The sequence below is a fragment of the Nomascus leucogenys genome, chromosome 15 (assembly GCF_006542625.1).
Source record: "Nomascus leucogenys isolate Asia chromosome 15, Asia_NLE_v1, whole genome shotgun sequence".
NCBI classification, from domain to species: domain Eukaryota; kingdom Metazoa; phylum Chordata; class Mammalia; order Primates; family Hylobatidae; genus Nomascus; species Nomascus leucogenys.
In genome coordinates, this window is record NC_044395.1 from 23,136,793 (window position 1) to 23,158,206 (window position 21,414).

General features: G+C 47.7%; 2 protein-coding genes across 2 annotated transcripts in view; one reads left to right on the forward strand and one right to left on the reverse strand.

The window, feature by feature from the left end:
- Positions 1–19,767, forward strand: part of PPP2R1B (protein phosphatase 2 scaffold subunit Abeta) — a 41,536-nt gene extending 21,769 nt beyond the window's left edge. The window contains 5 exon segments of the mRNA XM_012495945.2: positions 1,301–1,455; positions 2,160–2,302; positions 2,683–2,774; positions 7,260–7,381; positions 17,775–19,767. Of these exon segments, the coding sequence (XP_012351399.2) occupies positions 1,301–1,455; positions 2,160–2,302; positions 2,683–2,774; positions 7,260–7,381; positions 17,775–17,867 (605 nt within the window). The 3' untranslated portion in view covers positions 17,868–19,767.
- Positions 13,975–21,414, reverse strand: part of SIK2 (salt inducible kinase 2) — a 131,231-nt gene continuing 123,791 nt past the window's right edge. Inside the window, exon 15 of the mRNA XM_003253119.4 lies at positions 13,975–21,325. Within this exon, the coding sequence (XP_003253167.1) occupies positions 20,692–21,325 (634 nt within the window). The 3' untranslated portion in view covers positions 13,975–20,691. The remainder of the gene's footprint in view (positions 21,326–21,414) is intronic.

Consider the following 21,414-nt stretch of genomic DNA (forward strand, 5'->3'; position numbering starts at 1 on the left):
TCTCCCGTAGACTGTCAGTTTAAGTGTTGATAATCAGTTGTATGGTCACTTGTCTGTGCTGTCTTGCCTCTTCTCAACATCATTGCCCATAAGGATCTATGAATAGAAAAAGTTGCTTATTTGTTGGTTGGAGGCTTGTATAAATTGCCTAGGACTGGGACTGTGGCTTGGATAGCTATTCCTGCCCTTCTTATCATCCCAGGAAGGTTGGCCCACCTGGGGAGAGAAGTAGAATAAGGTATTAGTACCTGCCACCCTCAATTTGTTAATCTGAGCCCACATTTTGAGTCTTACTGGATCTGTAAAGTGAAGTGACACCAGGCCTGTTTTTGTTCAGTGCTGTATATAGCAACTAATTGTGAGAGGATTGTAGCTCAGACCTTTATTATCTAGCTTTATGTCTTTGATAAATGATCATAGGATATAGGGAATTACTAGATGTTAAGGCAGGCACATTGATTCAAAGACATTTGACATCTTGATGTTTGTATTTGCTATTGTATAGATGACCACAGTGGCCTCTACGCCATTTCCGTGATGTCTTTCTCAGTCAACGTCGGTTCTCCATGATGTTGCTGGAATAATCTTGCTAAAATTCCACATTGGTCATCAGGTCACAAGTTTGCTTTAAAAACCCATCACTGTTTTTCCGAATTAAATCTAAGTCTTTCATAATGCTCTGTGGTCTGGGTCCACCCTAATAGTCTAACTTCGAAGTCTCACAGGTGTCAGTTTTTTCCGTTTGTGTCCTGGATACATGTCTTTACCCTTTCTAGGAATTCCTCCCCGCTTCTCTCCACTTACACAGATCCTCCCAAATCTTCACTGCCCAGTCAAAGCTTCTTTCTGTGCTGAAGCCTTCCTAGACCTTCCCCGTTCACTCTTCTCTGCACTGCTACAACCCTCACAGCCTTTACTACACAATGCCACACTTCATTCTAAGTGCTCTTATACCATGTGACTTCATGGAATGTGTTAGCTTTCATTTCTCTGATAAGAGCTTATTTCCTGTGAGGGAAAGTATCTTCAGTATTCTTTTTGTAGCACATAGTAGGCATTTGTATTTGTTACATAATTGATGATGCATATAGTGAGCTCCTTGCATCCCTTTTATGTGGATATGCACACTTGGAAACTGAGTTGGAGCTGAGCATGCTTGTCATTGCAGCATGATTACATGTGGAGTCTGATTGCAGAGAGGTTTTGCTTTTGGTCCACATTTGATTTTCATGTAAGTAAACTAGGTTATGCTTAAAAAACAATAAGCAATATGAGAACATGTTTTTGACCTCTTCTGCAGTATACGCCATCCGAGAAGCTGCCACCAACAACCTCATGAAACTAGTTCAGAAGTTTGGTACAGAGTGGGCCCAAAATACCATTGTTCCCAAAGTGTTAGTAATGGCAAATGATCCTAATTACTTGCATAGAATGACCACTTTATTCTGCATTAATGTAAGTATAACATAACTGTTATTGCTAAGCTTAGGCATTAAAGCAAAATTATTCATGACTATTTCTGAATTCTCGATATATTGTCTTCTATTTGGAATATATGTCTTGTATTGATTAATTGGAATAAACAGGAGATGAGAGAAAATGTCAATTTTAAAATTCATGTTAAAATCTACAGTATTGGCTGGGCACAGTGGCTCATGCCTGTAATCCCAGCACTTTGGGAGGCTGAGGCAGGCAGATCACCTGAGGTGAGGAGTTTGAGACTAGCCTGGTCAAGATGGCAAAACCTTGTCTACTAAAAATACAAAAATTAGCCGGGCATGGTGGTGCATGCCTATATTCCCAGCTACTTGGGAGGCTGAGGCAGGAGAATCCCTTGAACCTCAGGCAGGGGGTGGAGGGCGCAGAGGTTGCATGAGCTGAGATCGTGCCACTACGCTCCAGCTTGGGCGACAGAGCAAAACTCCGCCTGAAAAAAAAAAAAAAAAGAAAAACTACAGTATTTTAAAAGTTCAACTTATTTGTGAATTCTGGTCTAATTCGCTGATCATTTGAATGATTCCTGTGTCCTCCACTCAGCTGCTCAAACTAGAAATATTTTCCTATTGGTCAATTATTTTCTTATTAAATGTTAATTTGTTTCATTAGATTTTGGAATTTTTAAAAGTATTTTAAATGTGCCATCTTATTTATTTTTCTAGGCACTGTCTGAGGCCTGTGGTCAGGAAATAACCACTAAGCAAATGCTGCCCATCGTATTAAAAATGGCAGGAGACCAAGTAGCAAATGTTCGCTTCAATGTGGCCAAATCTTTACAAAAAATTGGACCAATTCTAGATACCAAGTAAGATTTTAGTGTTTAGTCTTGTTTTAAAAGTGTATTTTAAATTTTACCTTATAGTGGGGAGTAATTAGCTAAAATTAAGTTAGAGATTTTCACTTTACCTAAGATCTGGGTTTGCTTAAAGAAAATAATTTAGCAACTATTTTTGAGGATGTCCACCATGACTTTTATATTTAAGCTCTGTATATGTGTAGATCATTGTCTGAAGCTGATTTTGCTGAGAATTTCTTTAGACGTTATTTTGTGTATTTGTCAAGTTTATAAATGTTTTTAAATTTTTTTTACTTTAAATTTTAACAATTACCATAAACCATATACATCAAAAAGGATTTCTATGGCCCATTAGACTGTCTTTCACAGATAATACTTTTGAATGTCAGTGCTTTACAGGGAGAAGTTAAGCCAGTACTACAGAAGTTAGGTCAAGATGAAGACATGGATGTCAAATACTTTGCACAGGAAGCTATAAGTGGTATGTATTTCCTTCTTTTGCCTTGCAGCTTATGCCTTGGTTAATTGGGATTTATCTCTATTATGTGAGAGGTGTTAAGTGGGTAGGATGATAAGTATTATGGGAAACAGGGAGGGTAGTAAGTTCCTGGAATGCTGGTGTCTCTCTGATTAGAACCCTCTTGGCCCACCATTTTCTCATAAGTGAGCAGGCTATTTTTCTTAGTTACATGTAGGACTGGGTAGGAAATACGATTCTCACTGGTAAGAACAGTTTTTCGTTTGGAATTTAACCAGTTTTTAAAGTTTCTCTTCTGATTAGCCTGGCCGAGTAAAGACAGTAACCACAGTGAGAAGTTGTTAGTTTGATACGTTTGGATCATTGTTATTGTGCTTAATATTCACGTAGATCGTTCATGAACTTTCTCTACCACTAACCTGATTTTGTTTGGAATTTTCCAGTTCTTGCACTGGCATAATGAGAAGCAGGAGGGAAAAGGCCTTTACTAAATTCTTGTCACAGATTTCTAGTCAATGTGTTCTTAACTGGGTGGAGAAAGAATGGAAAACCTTCAAGATCTCATCGAAGCAAATGGCAACAACTTAGAAGAAATCAAATTTTAGTGACTTAATTCTTTCTAAAGATGAAATGGGATTGTTTTTTACTCGTCTTCCTTGTTAAATCATTATTTAAGCCATTCTTATTGACCAATTCCTGACACTTGATACTTGATTGTCTCCTGATGCTTTATCCATCACCACCTGGGCTCCTGCCTCCTCACTGTGGAATGAGGCACCAGCCACATAATGTTCCAGACAAAGCCTGAAAGGGTGTGGACCCAGACGTGGAGTGGAGTGATTCTCTTGATGTTTACATATATCTCTGTGTCTCTCCATCATTCCAAAGCTAAATGTACATGTTTAGAATAACTTATTTTATAAACTCTTCGGGAGACATGTTGAGATATGACCGTAATGAAAGCCACATTTTCCTGCATTATGATGGTCGGCATCAGTCTCATGTGAAAGGCGAATGTGGAAGCTCAGGGTTAATGTAGTGGTTGTTTTGGTTTTTATTTGCTCAGTTTTGTCGGTAGTCGTGTCATTCAGAAACCTGAAGTGTGGCTGCATCTTGCTGCTAACGTGTGATGTTGACGCCTAACTGAATTTGAACAGCTCACCACTGTGCCTACATTTAAAAATACTTCTCTTTCTTTTCGAAAAAGCTTTAACTGTAGTGCCGCCTAATAAGCAGTATGTCTGTTTCATTGTGAGATTGCAGTTCTGTATTTTGAATGAGTCTAAGAACCACAGGGATAATACTGTGCAGATTTCCTGTTCTTTACCTGGCTCTGCTTCCAGCAGTATTAACACCTAGTCCTTGCTGCATGGTACGGTAGCTTTTCAAACTGCAGTTTTATTGCTAGTTTTTTAGTATGGGTGATACTGGAGTCTTGTCATTTGAAGTGTTTACTTTTCTACTTTTACTGTAAAACCTCATTAATTCTGAAATTTAAGATAATGAGTTAAGCCGAAGAGTTTACTGAAGCAAATTAATAGTAAGGAAGCCTATTTGAACTACTTAAACAGTATTAAAGCCCTTTTTAAAAAGCACCTATTTGGGATCATTTGAGGTCAAGAGTTGGAGATCAGCCTGACCAACATGGTGAAACCCTGTCTCTACTAAAAATACAAAAAAGTTAGCCAGGCGTGGTGGCACACACCTGTAATCCTAGCTACTCAGGAGGCTGAGGCAGGAGAATTGCTTGAACCTGGGAGGCAGAGGTTGCAGTGAGCCGAGATCGTGCCACTGCACTCCAGCCTGGGCCATAGAGCGAGACTGCATCTAAAAAAAAAAAAAAAAAAAAAAAAAATCATTTTTCACATAATCAAACTCACCTTGTCTCATGACTTTTGGTTAAGGGGGTTTTCCCATAGTTTATTTTTCTCTCAGTGCATCTTGCTATGAGGTTTGCTTGTTACCCTTTTGGTTTTCGAATTGTTGATTTTGTTCACAGCTTCTTTTAAATCTAACAAGTCCTGTTCTGTTTAGTGAAGGCCCAAAGACTCCTCTAAGACTTTGTATATTTGTTACATAAAACCAAGTTTTACTAAATACTTTCACATTTGTCCTACATTCGAAAAATAGAAATTGTAAATCAGAGGTTATCTGTCTGCATTTTAAACTGCCAAATTACCTTATAGTAAGTTTCTATTTTATCACTTTGGGCCAAGAATTAAGTATTTTCCTAAGCACAAATCTTTTTATATATTCTCATTTTAATATCTTATGCTATTATTCTGTAAACATTTTAATTTTAGTTTCATGGGTCTTTATTTTTTATTACCTGCAAGTTATGTTCTTCATTGAATTTCATATTTGAGAGACAGTTGTCTTCATGAAACAGATTTGCATTGGAACCATTGCTTTACTCTGGTTGGAAATGCCATTGTTTTGGGGACGGACTTTTAAAATGCACTTGTGTCTCCCTGTGAGGAGCCCTAAGCATTGACTTCTCTACCCTAAAACTGTTTGAGAGAGGGAGAGTGGGCCCTGGCTTTCTCAAGCATGGGTCGGGGGTTCAGCGGGGCCTCTGTCTTTTGTGGTGACCCCTCAGGGGTTTCATTGTTTCCTTCTGACTTAAGCAATAGAGAGAGAATTTGTTTTAGTACTCTTCAGAGGAATGGTGCTTTGGCTCATAACTTGGCCATGTTCTCCATGAATTAGTTCTATTTTTTTTTTTTTAACTACCTTAAACTTAAGGGAAAAGTTCTCCTATCTTGATTTCACTGGAATATATGCTTTAGGAGCTCTGTAAGGCTGGTATTTTTGTCTGTTTTATCTTCTACTATATCTCCAGTGCCTGGAACAGTGTCTGGTGCACATAGAGGTGCTTAATAAAAATGTGTTCAATGGATGAATTTCTAAAATATCCTCTGATGTGTGTGTGGAACAAATCATCAAAAGAACCAGACTATGTCTTATTCTCCCATTGACACAAAGATTTTCCTGCCTTCAGGAAACAAGCTTTATGTGGCCCTTTTCTGGTCCCCTGGCTTAGACTACAGTTCTGTGTGGATTTGTCTGATTGCTTCAAACATGTAATGTTTTTCATCCTTGGCAGCTTACATCAGTTGTTTGTTTGATTAGAAAAATGAAGCAGACACACACACACACACACACACACACACACAAACATATAACCTATGCCAATAAAAGTGTCTCAGCAACAATGGAATTCACCTTGGTGTTTCTCTCTGTAATTTGTGTGGGGTTTACCCCTCACAGGTTTAAGAGACCAGGTCTTGTTTCTTTCTCTGTGCTACCAAGAAAATGTGAACCTGAGGATGTATCTTGTTTCATAAGAAGGAAAACAGGTGAATATGTGGTTTCTAACGAGGTCTTGTTGAAATAACGGGCTGCCCTCAGCTCACAGAAATACCACAGCTCAGCCACTGTGATGCAGAGCCCCAGGGGTCTTTGCCAGACAACTTGTCCTGACTCAACAGAGACTGGCAGCCTGACCTTTGAGCTGGCTTGTCCAGGCGTTCAGGTTGCTTGCGTAGACTTCCAGGGAAGCAAGCCTGTCCTTCCTGACCCAGCGGTTAACCTGGTGCACTTTTGTTCCTTTGTTAACTGTTGTGTTGTCACTAAACTGAAAGGCTGGGGCTTGCCCTTAGACGTCACATTGGCTCTGTCCCTGTGGCGATGGCAGGGCAGGGTGGCCAAACAGGTCAGGTGCTTGTTCTGTCCTCTTGCCTTTTACTTAAATTCCTCTGACTTTTAAAAATGGTGACACTCTTATCGTAAAGCTTCTTATTTTTCTCCACTGCTTGGATGTGAAACTGTGGAGGGAGAGGCCCTGTTGCCCAGTGTTCTCCTGGTTTACCAGCTGAGGTGACTGCAGTCTGATGTGATGTAACTGTTTCCCTTTGATTCTCCAGTATTCCTGTTTCCATCCAGTTCCTTACTCTCCTCTTTCCTCTTCCCTCGCACATCTCCCGCCAGTCCTCTGTACCTAGAATAGTCTCACTGTCCCCCGTTTGCCTCCACGAGCCTGCTGTTTCCAGGAAATTACATAACATTCAGTTGGGATGGAAATCTTCCGGAGGACGAATAGAGTTTAATTACTCATTGCGTCGAAAAGCCAAGCCATTTCTGTCTCCAGAGTTCTCTTAAACTGATACAAGTTCTGAAAGGAGCCAGGTCTTTCCTGTGGTTGGGGCTCTGGAGACCATCAGTGACCAGGATGTGGGGAACAGGCAGGTGGACACCAAAAGGCCCGATGGGGTGGCGCTTTCCAGGGCCCCGAGGGAAAGGCACCTCAGCACGACCCTGGGCTGCCCCAGCTTTCTCTGCCCCGTGCCCCATATACTTGTAGGCTGCTGCTGGACTTCCCAGTTCTGTTGGCACAACTGAGGACATCCTGGCTGGGAAGTGCAGGTGGGCTTGGGAGGGATGTGCCCTGGTCAGGGACAGTTACAGCACCACTGTCTGTGTCTGTAGTGGTGGCACAAAGGCTGAGGAAGCTAGATTTTCCTGTGAAGGACAGTAGAGAACCCAGTGTCCCTCGGGCTGACAAGAACCACTTCCCAAGACCCAGAGTGCCTGGAGAGGACACGGCGAAGGTAAGTGCCCGGAAGCCTGGGGCCAAGTCCTACCCTCAGGGCTGCGGGCAGCCAGGGTGGCCTGGTGTGCAGGGAGCTGCCACAGGGTAGGCAGAGAAGCAGCACCTCTCACTTTGTCCCCAGGGGAAGAGTCCAATTTTAAGGGCTGGGAGTAGATTTTTAAAGCCTGTTGCTGGCTGGCTGACTTCATTCTGGGAATGCTTTCTGAGGGGTGGGTCGCCGGCCAGAGCTGTCACTCTTGTAGCTTGAGGCCCATCTCCCATCGCCTCCCAGTCCAACAGTGAGGCCCATACAGAGGACACCGGTGGGGTTTGGTGAAGAATTGCTTGTAAAAAGGGGCTGTTCCCACTTTCCTCACATAGTATAGAAGTGACTTGCCATAATTCCTCTCAGTTATTTCCATTCAAGATAAAAATAGTTGCACGTTTCTCTGTAACAGCTCAGATGTTCTACAAGCCGCATTGGATGCCACTCTGTGTGGAAATGGTGTGAAAAGCCCCAGTTCAGCAGTCAGTGGGTGCCAGCCACTGCCCCAGGGCCATTCATTAGGAGGGTGATTTGTGACTTACAGATACATTCAGAAAAGGAGAGCAGCAGGGCTTGGCTGCCTCGTGCGGACGCCAGACTGCGTTTACTTCATGGGGAAAAATCTGACATTCTCACACCCATTCTAGTGGGTTCGCTTAGTGAAAATTCAATGAAGTAACATCAAAAAGTCTGCCTTTTAAGCCACATGGCTTTTTTTTTTATGTGAACCGAAACCATGAATACGTTTTTTTCCTGTTGTTGAAGTCCAGAATCGCAGTCACTCATCTTAGAACGTTCTTGCCTTCCTGAGGGGCTGCATACTTGTCCGTGGGCAGCTCTGGCTGTTCCTGCAGTGGCCGCACAGTGGGAGGAAGGGCTGGGTGACCGCTGTCTGGATGGATTCCCGGGGTGGCCAGCCATTGGAGTCCATGTCCTCTTCACAGAACTGGGCCTCAGGGAGGAGAGCGTGGCTGAAGGAGTGGGAGCGACGGTTACACATTTTTTAGGCCTAAACCACAGACTTCTTTGGGAAGAAAGGGGTTACATCTTCCTACAAATTCAGAGCCAACTGCTCATGCCATGAATGCGTGGTATGACCTGATCTGAGTGTGGATCATTGAGGCGGCCCTCCCATGGCTGACCTGCTCAGCTCTGACAGGGCCCGGGCTGCGCCTTCGCTAGCTGAGGAGTTATTGAGAATTAGTTGCTGTTACTCGAGCCTTGGTCACTGCAGCACCTTGTCAGGCACTTCAAATCTCATGTCATCCTCACCCACCCTAGGCGGTAGGTGCTGTCATTATTTTTCGGTCCCTCATGAATCTTCCCCAACCCCTGTCATGTCTATTTGGGAATCTTTTTTCCATGAAAGGAGGTCCTGTGGTGCTAGGCCTCTGAGGCTTCAGTTCATTTAACTCAGAAAAATCCCCCGCCCCATGACTCAGGGAGCCTTCCATGCATTTGTTTCACTTAAGGAAAATGTCCGGAGGGTGAGATGGAAAGGGAATTGGCTGTTGCCAGGCAGAGCCCTGTGTGTCAGGGGCCAGCAGCCAAGTGAGTGATCCAGGAAGTCATCCAGTTGCAACCAGAAATTGTTCTTAACCCCTCGCTGTCTAGGGTGCGTAGGGGACTTGCCAGTCTGTCCGAATGGGGTGGGCGTGAGCACGTTGCTGTTGAGAGCCCCGGGAGCTGTCAGTTCTCAGCCAGCGTCAGGGCCCTCAGGGAGCCATTGGACATCCCAGGGGCTGGGCCTGCCACTTGAATAGAAAATGGAAAGGGCGAGAGCCAGTCTCCCTTGGTGAAGGGTGCCTCCTTGGCACCCTTGAAGTCTGTGGAGGTGCCTCTGTGTTGGATGTCACATGTGGCCCCCCCAGGCAGGATCTGCCAGGGAGCAGCAAGGGTCACCTCCCACACCCTGCTGCCCCGGGTCCACTCAGTGGCTCGCTCCTGGACGGGATGCAGGGTGCCCCCGATGAAGCTGCTGACGGGCCTTGTCAGGAAGGGGTTAACAGGGGATTTGTTTATTGAATCACCAAGTAGCTGTCACATGATTTTAATCAAAACACCATTTCCCTGACAACAGTGATGTCAGTCTTGTTATTGCAGGAAGGAGCAGCTGTGAGGGACATTCAGTCTCCATGCTGAGCCCAGGTTTGGAGACTAAAATCAAGTGAAGCATCCATAAATAATGGCTACAGACACTGCCTGACTGCGTCCACCCTCCTCCTCTTCCTTTTCTCTGCAGACAGTCTGTCCTGTACACGCACTGACCCGAGACCAGCCCCTGCACCGCGTCTCAGCTACGACCATCTTCTGCTTTCCATGCCCCTTCTACTCTTGTTTCTGGTTTTTCCTGCCTGCCTTATTTTCCCCAAACTCAGAGAGTCCCTTGGGCCCCGAGGGTCTGACTTGTGCCTTTTGATGCGTGTCTCTTCTCTGGATTTAATCAGCACCTGCTGGTGAACCAGGCTGTTCTGGGCCTGAGGCTGGAGCCATTCTGCAGCTCAGGAACCTCGCTCGTCCTAGAGCCAGCCTCTAGCATCTAGCTGCGTGTCCCGTTCCTCCCAGAGAGTTAGGCTGGCGGGGCCGTCGCGCTGCAGCTCTGAGGAGTTCCGCTGGGAGTGTGTGAAGGGGAGGAGCTCCTTAAGGGCCAACCTCTTGGCCAGCGGATTTTGTTCTCTTGAACCCAGAAAGACTACAGGAGGTGTGAGTCCAGTCAAACTGAGGACTGATGACAAAGACCAAAGCCCAGGGATGTTTGATCCCATCCCCAGTGGCCTCCAGTTAAGGGAATTGGACCTTGAAGTCCATGGGGAAGTCACATGTAGGCCGGTGACAGGGCCCACAGGAGCAGGTCCTTAGGCTAACCTCTTGTCAGTGCCCTCTCCACTGTGGGGCCTGGGGACCGAGCTGTCCGCACAAAAAGACTCCCCCAGGCCTTCCAAGTCTTCTTCTCACTGGAGCTGGACCTAACCGTTGGAGATAAAAAAGTCCTCCTACCTGCGACATAGATTCTCAGGGATGTTCTTATGTTTGTGGTACCCATGACTGATGCTGCCTAGAACTCATTTCTGAAAATTCAGAAATCCTGGGGCAGAGTTCCCAGTTCTTAGCCTGGAGCAGATGCTCAGAACAGCGCAAGAACCCTTAAGTCGGTGAAGACAGAGCTCACAGGCAAGAAGCAGCCATTTTCTGTACCTAGTGTTGGGGCAGGCAAGAGTTAAAGTAAGACAGGCAGAGTGGGACTCTGTGACAGCCCTCCAGGGGAGTGGAGGTCTTCCAGGAGTGCCAGGCCAGGCTGCATTTGCCCCTCGCAGTAAACCCAGGGGTGAAGCCAGCCAGCCTGTGCTCCAAGCTACCACTGGAGACACCAGCCTTTACAATGATTTGCCTGGGTTAGTGGCAGGGCTGAGAGGGCGCCAGGGGCTGAGGCATCTGTCAGAGGTTCTTTGCTGCCTCCCGGACTGTCCCTGCCTGGAGGGTGGCCAGGTGGCAGCTCCCGGGCTGGGTAGGAGCTGGGCCCTGCTCTCCCAGGCTTGCTCTGTGCCCAGCCCTCCTTGCCTGGCCCTCGCATCCCTGGTTCCCTTCCACTGCCTACCTGCCCTTCAGCCCTCACTTTGCTGGCACAGGGGCGCTGCCAAGCATTCGGGCTCTGTAGCGACTGGAAGGCAGTTCTGGCAGATCCGAGACGGAAGAGACAGGCAAGGCTGTGCACTCCGGGAGCTGTGTGGCATGCTTGGAGGAAAGGGTTTGGTGGGCTTTTCCTCCGTTCCGTTGTGTCCCGCCCCCAACTATGTGGGTGGCCCTGGGGTGATGATGAACAGTCTCCTCAGGGTCCGAGTTGTCAGCCCCCTCTGGGCATCTCACTTTTGGGGAGTGAGGAGCTGGAGCCAGAGCTGTCCCAGCCGACCTGAGAGAGTGACTCAGTTCTCCCTTTGAGAAGCTCAATCCCTAATGCCTCATTTTCCTCTGAGCCCATATTTTCTGAACTTTCTGCTCATCCAGCTTTTGGGGGCTCGGCTCCAGGGGAAGTCCGCTTCCCATGCTGCGGCTCCCTCCTGTCTCCTCCCTCCCAGACACTGGCTGGCTAGGGGGCTCAGCCCAGCTCATGCTTTCCCTGGGCTTGGAATCTCTCTCTGCCAATTTCAGAGCAGCTCTGAGTCAGTCCACCCTAGGAAATCCCCCCAGAAACATGGACAAAGGGAGGCCGCAGCAGGAAGGCTTGCTGGAAAGAACAGTGGCCGAGGTGCCTGGCAAGCTCTCTGCCCTGCCTGACCTTGGGTTTGGTCTGAGTGATTTGTGGGCACAGCTTCATACCCGGGGGAGGCAGGTGTGCCGTGGCGCCTGTGTCCGAGGGAGGGCCCAGCCCCTTTGCTTCAGTCAGGACCCACATCTGCCTCCTAAGGGATGTTGTCCAGGATGATTCCTGTGCGATAATCCATCGCTCAAGGGCTGCTCGGCTTTTGAAGTCACTGGTGGGGCTGAAATGAGAAGGGCAGAGCCATGCTCTCAAGCCCCCAGGGCAGAACAGCCATGCTCTGTGCAGGTGACATTTTCTTTGTAGCTACGTAGCACCCAGGATTTAGTGCACAAAGCCCAGAACTTCCTCCCATGGTGCTCACAGGCTGCTGGCAAGCAGGAGGCTCCCTGTCACCTGGGAGGGATGAGAACCCCTCAGCAGGGAGGGTCCCTGTGAGCTTTGTTTGTTTGTTTTTTGAGATGAAGTCTTGCTCTCTCGCTCAGGCTGGAGTGCAGTGGTGCGATCTCGGCTCACTGCCACCTCTGCCTACCAGGTTCAAGCGATTCTCCTGCCTCAGTCTCCAGAGTAGCTGGGATTACAGGCGCTCGCCACCATGCCTGGCTAATTTTTGTATTTTTAGTGGAGACGGGGTTTCACTATGTTGGCCAGGCTGGTCTTGAACTCCTGACCTCAGGTGATCCACCTGCCTCTGCCTCCCAAAGTGTTGGGATTACAGGCGTGAGCCACAGCACCTGGCCAAGAACTTTAACTCTGAGAGAGCAGAGGCTGAGTCAGGGGTTCCTAACTTTGGTCCCTGGTGGGGAGGGGGGCCTCAGGGGGCCCAGGAACCAACTCCTGTCCTGAAATTCTGTGTCCGAAGTTCTGGGTCTGTGTACATGCTCTTTGGGAAGAGTCCATAGCTTGCATGTCAAGGGGATCTCTGAGCCCTTGATTTAAGATCTAGTGGGGCAGAAAGTAGCTGCTCGCCAGGAACAGAACCTCAGGCCCTGTTCCCACCTGTCCTGTGTCTTGATGAAGGACTTGGGAAGTGCAGGCACTGCTGGCCAGTTCCATCCACCGGGCAGAGGCCCTGGGTTTGGGGTGCAGGCCTCCCTGCTGCTCTCCTTCCCCACCCTGCTGGAGCCTTCGACTCACAAAGGCTGCAGAACTGAAGGGTGTCCTGGGGAGTGCGGGGTTGGGGCCTGGCTGGCCACTGGTCTGTTATTTTGCCTGTGTCCTGGGGCATTGGAGTTGTTTTTGGCAACACAGAATAAGAATGATGGAGAAATCTGGTGGGAAAGGGAAAACATTGTTACTGAAATTTAGTGCTTTCCTTAAAAAAGAAATGAAACTCAGCAATACTGAAATTTTGGGTAGCCAAGGGGTAACCGCCAGTTGAAGGCAGAACTGAGCTATTGTCAGCAGAGTTGGGCAGCAGTGGACGTCAGTGGAGAGGGCTCCACTCCTTCCAGCCTCTGCCAGTGTGGGCCCTGCCGACTGCACCTTCCCACCCCTACCCAGAGACCAGTGGCTCACCCCGCAGGGAGGGAACTGTCTCTGTTCTATAGCATGGGCTCAATTGGAATGGTTTGAGTGAAACCAAATTTCAGTCGAGATCCTGCTGCCAGCAAGCTGGATATAACAGTAGCCTTTCACTCAGGGCCTGGCACTGAAACAGGTCCAGGATGCAGGAGAGCAGCTTGGCACATGGTGTCTTCAGCACCCTGAGGGCGCGGAGCTGGGCCTCAAAAGGGTGCCCCGCCCCTGTGAGGGAGCGCACTGTGTGAGCGCGCATGCAGTGTCGAGGCCTTTGGCAGACCCCAGAGAAGATGTGACATCGTGACTAGTAGCAGTGTCTTTTGCCTGGCAGCTTGCAGCACCTCCTCTCCATTTCCAGCCCCTGCCCTGCAGCTGCCTGTCCTCGGAGAGCCCGACGAGAGCCCCCTGCATCTGCCTCCCCTCCTCCTACCACGGCACGAGGCCCTTGCCCAGACTACCTGGGCCAATGGGCTTTGCCCTGAGACTCTGAGAATCAAGGAGCAGTAATTAAGCAGTGCCTAGCAGGGCCGTGTCCTTGTGCAGGCTGCGGTTAGCAGTGCTTCCGTCAGCGATCTGCAGCGGCTAACGTGTACTCAGGCGATTCGGAGCAAGGTATTATTTACCCTGCTGACGTCAATGAGAACATATTATCCACTGTCCTTTTCTGCAGCCTGAAATGAGCACCAGAACTCAGAGAACACAGCCACCTTCCATACTCTAAAAATTCCACCCAAGGCCCTATGAGGCAAAAGCCCTATCGCATTAACCTGACATTTCACATCAGCCGGGCTCTTAGAAAACAAGTTGTTTTTATTTTAATTCAAGAGGGTTGGAAACATAAAAACAGTACATTTTCCTTGCAGAAAATTACCCCATTTAAATTACCATTTGGTACAAAGATTATTTATTACACTGCATTTTAGGCAATTTTCTAACATTGAGTGACAAGTTATACTTTTGATTTTTTTTCACATTGGAGCTATTATGATTTGCACTCATAATACCAAAGCTACTGAACTCACCAATTTTTTTCTTAGTAATTAAAAAAAAAGCACACAGAAAATATAACTACAATTAGATTAACTTTATCAAAAGTAACTCTTTCAGACCAAACATCCAGCAAAACCACCCACCTCCCTTCAGTATAAGCAAATAATCTTGCCCTTTCTACAAAGTGCAAATATCTCTATATCCCTTTTATTTCTGAAACTGCAGGCCCCGAAGTGAAGCAAACCTTTCTCTCCACTTCTTTCCCCTTCAGAGATTTTGGTGAAGGCAGGTTTCTCTTAACCACCCATGGTGGAAAGGTCTCACCACTTGAATTTCCTTGACTGAGCAAATCTTCAGCAGACAGACACCACAGAGCCAGCAGCAGCCCATTATCTGCACAGGGGAATGCGACATTATTCCATCTGGGGTCATATGTTTCCAGGATGTTGTTTTGTACTTCTATTTTTAAAGCTCCCCTCTACCCACCCACTTTGCCTCTGAAAAGACAGAGTATTAAGTCAAAGTCTGTTATTACTTTTTTAATCCTAAAAGTAATAAGCACTTCTATTTGATGGGGCTTGACTGTAAGGAAATGTTACGCCCCTCCTTGAGACAAAGGCTGAGTTCATGGCCGTTCCTGGGGTGGAATCTGCTGGCCTGCAGTGGTGGCCTGATGCCGTGCAGTGTGGCCCCTTGGCAATTGAGGAGGGTGGTGTTCTGTAGGAAACTGCTGTATTGTAACTTGGAAAAACTAGACATCTTTGAGGTGAGCCTAAACTGCAGTTAACTGGATGCTGAAAGGCAGGTGGGTCTGCGGGGTCTTTGTCTCCCTCAGCCTGGTTCAGTGCACGGCCACCTGGACAGCTGCACTGTCACCTGAAGGCGGCCTCTTCCCCAGAGCCAGGCGGCTGTCGAGTGGAGAATAAGGTTGTGGGAACAATGTCACATTCACCCTGTGCTTGACCAAAATGGGGGCTTTGTTTATACAGCTGTTTGCTTATGAAAAGAGTCAGATGCTACTGAGGAAAGAGAAGGGAAAGAGAGGGCTTATTCCAGAGCTAGAAGCCAGAGAACCAAAACCAGAAGCCAGTCAACCCAAGCGCGTGTCCCAGCTCCTCCTGTCACCAGCTGTGATCTCAGAGAAGTCACAAACTTCCCAGAGCTTTGGTTTCTTCAGCTGTGAAAAATAAGGACAGTATCTCCCCAACTAATTTCATAGAATTGCTGTGAGGATTAGAAGAGAGTACTTGCGAAAGTGCTTGGTAAAACTAATGTACAATATAAGCTATTGCTCCCTTGTGGGTGGGCGAGGGGAGTATCTGGGCAGAACCCATCAAAGCTCTCCCTGGGTGGGTCTGTGGGCACTGCTGCTGCCTGGTTCTCTATCTGCCCCAGTGTGTGCCTGAGTCTGCTGATAGGTTGAAACCTGCCTGGAGAAGATGTGGACACAAGGTGGGGGTGCACAGAGGATGGCTGTTAGTCTTCTAGAATCAGCCAGGCTACCTTAATTAGGACAAAAATGGTAAAATAAGAATGTGAGAGGCTACTGGGGGGTGAGAGGCTCCACTGCCTTCATTCACCTGCCACCAAGGGCCAGACAAGGGCTCTGACATTACAGGTGCTTCAGACCACACTGTGGAACCTGTCAGAAGGGAGACAGAAACTTTAAGAAAATCTCTTTGTCCAGTTTAGAAACAGAGGCAGATGATACTGCTCTTGTCTTTTTTTTTTTGTTTTTTGAGGTGGAGTCTCACTCTGTCGCCCAGGCTGTAGTGCAGTGGTGCGATCTCTGCTCACTGCAAGCTCCACCTCCCGGATTCACGCCATTCTCCTGCCTCAGCCTCCTGAGTAGCTGGGACTACAGGCGCCTGCCACCACACCCGGCTAATTTTTTGTATTTTTAGTAGAGACATGGTTTCACCGTGTTAGGATGGTCTCAATCTCCTGACCTCATGATCCGCCTGCCTTGGCCTCCCAAATTGCTGGGATTACAGGCGTGAGCCACCGCGCCTGGCCGATACTGCTCTTGTCTTTCATACATTGCTCTGAAGATAAGTTCTATAAAAAAATTCCAGGTCGGGTGCGGTGGCTCACGCCTGTAATCCCAGCACTTTGGGAGGCCAAGGTGGGTGGATCACCTGAGGTCAGGAGTTCGAGATCAGCCTGGACAACATGGTGAAACCCCATCTCTACTAAAAATACACAAACTAGCTGGATGCGGTGGCACACACCTGTAGTCCCAGCTACTTGGGAGGCTGAGGCAGGAGAATGGCTTGAACCCAGGAGGTGGAGGTTGCAGTGAGCTGAAATTGCGCCACCGCACTCCAGCCTGGGTGACAGGGCGAGACTCTGCCTCAAAAAAAAAAAAATTAAATTCCAGAAGCAACAAAATGATCAAAGATCCCTGCCTGTACAATGACTCCAACGTACGAGCCTTCCTGTTCTCCAATTTTCACCTTTGATGTTTAGGCACAAAGAGACCGAGTGGCTCGGGTGGCTTCCCAGGAGGCAGTAGAGGCAGCCCAGTTTAGGAGTTCGAGTGTAGCAGGTCAGCCCCAGCACCGGTGTCAGCCACTGTTCACAGGGACTGATACTGTGAAATGACACACTGCATATTGTCTCTACAGGAGGTTGAATGGGAAAAAGTTATCTGGAGTATGAATTTTCTTTAAACCAATAGAGAGCTTAAATGTGACTGTTGATACAGGTTTTAAAATGTAATAACATATTTATGAACCTGGGGCTTGACTAGAGGCTGGAGGACCCCAAAAAGGAGCGCCGCTCACTCACTCTGTCCTTGCATCCTTAACTGCCTGCATGTCTCCAGAGGCTGTTTAGTGCCCACACGCCTGGGACCAATTGTGACTCCAGGCTGCTGCTTGTCACCTTGCCTTAGTTTCTGGCTGATCACCTAATCACTCTGGAGCTGGGAATATCCTTCTCCCCACGTCTAACCCGTGGGCAGAATTCTGTGAGCGTTTCCCTGCCTTTAGGACTGATGACATTCAGTGTGTGGGTGGAGGTGGGGGAGTCGGTCAGTCTCATGATGAGTCCCTTCTGCTGGAGCCTTCAGTCCACGGGAAAGGGTAGGGGGCAGGGGAGAGGCCGATACTCCTACAGGGGGTCCCCCCTTGCTCCCCATCAAAACACAGAGCCCCCCATTACTCCAGCACCAGAGTTGGGAAGGGGCACAAGAGGCAAGGGCTGGCTTCAGTCTTGGGCTCCTGTCTGTCCCACCCACTGACTACAGCATATGGTTTAAACACTTGGGAGTTCTTGATATATGAGGAAGAAAGGGTCACTGACTTTTTCTTTCCTAGGAGGTAAAAGTGGATGGAAGAGAGAAGGGGTTTTCTCAGATGGGTACGAACAGTCCCTGAGCCCCATCCCCACTCCCCTGGTGGGCCCTGATGCTCTCCCACCCAGGGATTCTCAAGGTGGTTGGTGTAGAGAACCGTCGGCCTCCTTCTGTTCCCACGGTGACAGAGGGCAGTGCAGGCAGAGGTGGCGAGGGGGGCAGCTGGGGACGGTCAGTGTCACTGGGAATGTGAAAAGTGGGCCCCCTCTTCCTGTCAGGCTAACATGCTGTTTGCCTTACAGGGGCCAGTGTATCAGTTGCATGGAGATAATAGAGACACACTTGCCTAGCTGGAAATTGCAGAGCTAGTGCGTTTCTCCCAAAGCACAGACTAATACCCCAGATTAAAAAAAAGAACATAAAAAATAAAGTACCACACATATTGCACTTTTGGTCGAATGAAATTTTTACCTCACGTTCATCTCACCAGTCTCTTCAGAGGAGCCTGGTTTACAGGGTGATGAAGCTGATGATGATACAGTAGTGTACACACTGCTAATGTGAAACAGGCTGGAAAGCAAGTCAGTACTTCAGAGTAGCCCCACAGAAAAAGAGCGATACTAAGCCTTCTTAGTGTTATGTTAGTATTGATGAAGAGCAAACTGCTTGGAAGCTTCCATGGGTCACTAGTTAGGGACAGAGCAGCACAGGTTATCAGACAGAGCTGAGCAAACACCTGACTGACCAAAAGAACCAGTCTCCTCAGCAGCTTACATTGCAGTCAATACAGAGGGTTATGGAATTTATTGATTTCTGCTTGAAATAAACAAGATAAGCAAATAGGAGCTTACAACACAGGTCCCAGCAGGAGGGGTCATGCTCTGCATCAGGCCGGTGTCCACGCCGCTGCCGTGTCTGATGGCTCCCGATAGGCCTGGCTGCTGTGGGGCACCTTTCGATTTCTCTCTGCGTCCTTAACCTTCCAGTAGCCTCTCTGCAGTTCCTCATCGGCTGGCCTAACCGTCCTGCCATAGCTCCCAGGTCTCCTGGGCTAAGCAGCTCATGGCATTGTTGGGGGGCAGTTTATGTCGATCTGTAACTACACCATTCCTGCAGTTCTGAAATGGGCAGCCCCCATTTTCAATCTGGAGGCATTTTAATATCACAAATATTGTAACACTTCTGTAGTATATTTTGGGAAAACGTCTTCCTTCAGTCTAAACAAATCAAGCCCCATTTTATAACTGGCTATTTTGCAAAGACTCAAAACAGATTAGAGATCTTAATGAAATGATCTCTTAAATGAAATGATGTTCTTTATTTCACGAAATCATCAATCTTAAGCACGAGCAGGAATAAACAACTCCCAGAAGGAGCTTAATTCATTCTTCCTGGATTTTCACTGTGTGTTATTAAATCACAAAAATGACAGTCCCCACACTGCCCTTTCCCACTGACACCGAGTCCAACCATGAGCACTGTGCCTCCGCGAAGCATCCTGGCACCCATGGTGAGTGCTGGCGACCAGGCAGTCTCTGGCCAGCAACAGGGACTGCTCAAGTTACCCACGTTGGTAGGAGCTGGGCTCGCATGGCCAGAATGGAACCCCCTAGACTTTCCACACGTCACTTGCGTGGACACTAACTACAAAGAGGAAAGGCAACTTAAAGGTGTTTTCTAGGTGCAGCATCAGTTAGTCCCTCTCTTTGTGCTTTAAGGAAATGCTTTGTGCTTAACACATTCATCTGCTGATGGGACAAGCCATTCTAACGGGCAGAAACGATCATCTTTAGAATTAACACTGACTTTGTAACACCTGGATGTTAACTGTCCAAATGGCAAATTATTCATCATTTCTAGGGATACAGTTAGCTAGCTGTAGCATCTAAGTTTTACTTACTTTGATGACTGAATTGTAAGTGTTGGTTAAGTTTTATTAGTAATATAATGTTTGGCAGATGATCTGCTTAAATGGTTAACACATCTGTGGTTCTTTGAATATTGCTGTAATACTTGAACATTTCATTACAAGTCAAAACTTTAAGGAAATTAATTAAGAAGCTGACTCCCACATGGTGGAAAACAAACTCTGAAGTGACTTTGGATTTAGCATTAACATAAATGGAAACTGTTGGTTTCTACAGAAAAGAAAGAATTAAAGCATGATCTGGGGGAAAGGCACCGCACTACCACTTCACATGGGATGGAAAAGTTCATTTATCATGTCCTTAAAATCTCTAAGCCCTATATGAAACTGTCCAAATATACAAAGCTCAATAAACTACTAGCAACATATAGTGTAAGGTCAGAGTAGTTATTACATCGGAAAAGAGACAACAGGTACCCTGGAGACCGGCTGCCCCCAAGCCAGCAGTGTCCACGAGAAACTGCAGGAAGAGCCTGTCTTCCCCGGCCCAGGGCTGGTGCTCTTGATGCGTTCTTGAGTTTCTTGCCCCCCTGCCTCCACGGTGGCGGGTCTCCTGTCAGTTCCACGTGTGACACCTCTGGAGTCCTGAGTATATTCTGACACTCGGCAACCCAGGGCACCTTCTGAAGGGGTGTGTCACCTGCTTCCGAATGGAGATGAAGGCGGTGTCTGGGGTCAGTACCAGCTGTTATTTAGTGGCCCCTGAAACAGAGCTCATGCCGCACTGCTTTGTGATGGCCTTGGGGGACAACTTGCATCAGCAGCTAAGAACTTAGGATTCAATGACAAAGCACAGCTTTCCTTTCTTTCCTGTGCATCTGATTTCCTGATGTCTTCTTGATTTGCCTTGTAGCAATATGTGGTTACTCAGCTTCAGTGAAAAATATATTGCCTTTTTCCCCCCATATATGCAATAGCACACACCTTTTCTGCTTTCACCAAGGTTGCCCTTGATAATAAACGGATGTAATCTGCATAAGACCTGGGTCTGAATGTCTTCTTAGGAACACATTTGTCAGTGCCGCCCTCGAGAGCTTGCTCCACTCGACCGAAGGGCAGGAGCCTCAGCCTACAACTATGTTCCAGCACTTGCCACAGAAAACTTTGTGGTGGGGCAGAACCCGGAGGAAGCAACATTCACCCCAGCCAGGCCCTCTGATTCCAGTTGGGTGACTCGATTTCTCCCCGTTAGGGAGAGGGCAAGAAAATAAGCTTTAAATTTAAAAGGCTGGAATAAAAATAGGAACATACACTCTTCCTTCACGTGACCCACCTCAATTCCTGTGCTGAGACTAATTCACCAGGACATACCCGTTGTGTTGTGGATCCACAGCGTCTAGCATTTCACAATCAAAGAGTCCAGGTAGCTCAGAGAGGGCTAGTGGGTCGTAGCTGGAGGGGGCCTCTTGCAGTCCTGGGCTTCTGGGACAGTCTGGCCCTGTTAGGTCGCTCTGCTGGGCTCCATCCACAGGATACTGACAGGGAGTGGGATAGTCTGGCGCAGGGGAAGCAGCGCTTGGCAGCTCACAAGTCTGATAGGAGAACTGTAAGGGGGCTGGGGCAGCTCCTGGCTGTCGGGGTGGTGGAGGTGGTGGTGGCGGTGGTGGCTGCTGCTGCTGTAGCTGCGTGGGCAGAGGAGGAGCAGCCCGGGGACTGGAAGTGGAGGGCAGGGGCTGAAGCTGCATCTCTTGGTACTGGCTGAGGAAAGGGCTGTATTGCATCTGCTCGGAGGAAGGCTCCAGGACGGGGCTCAGGGGCTGGGTCAGGCTGAACGGTGGGGCCTGCTGAGAAGGCGGTGGAGTCTCCTGGCAGGGAAGGGGCAGCTGCTGACTTGGCTGTGGGTAGGAGCTCTCTGCTATCTGCATCTGATTAAAATAGGCCTGCAGTTGAGACTGCTTCTGAAGAAAGAGTCGCTTCTGCTGGAGCCTAAATTGGTAAAATCAAAGGAAAGAATTTTAAATCTTCTCAAGTGATGGCAATTTTAATGTAAATGCAATACCAGTCACTAGCTTCAG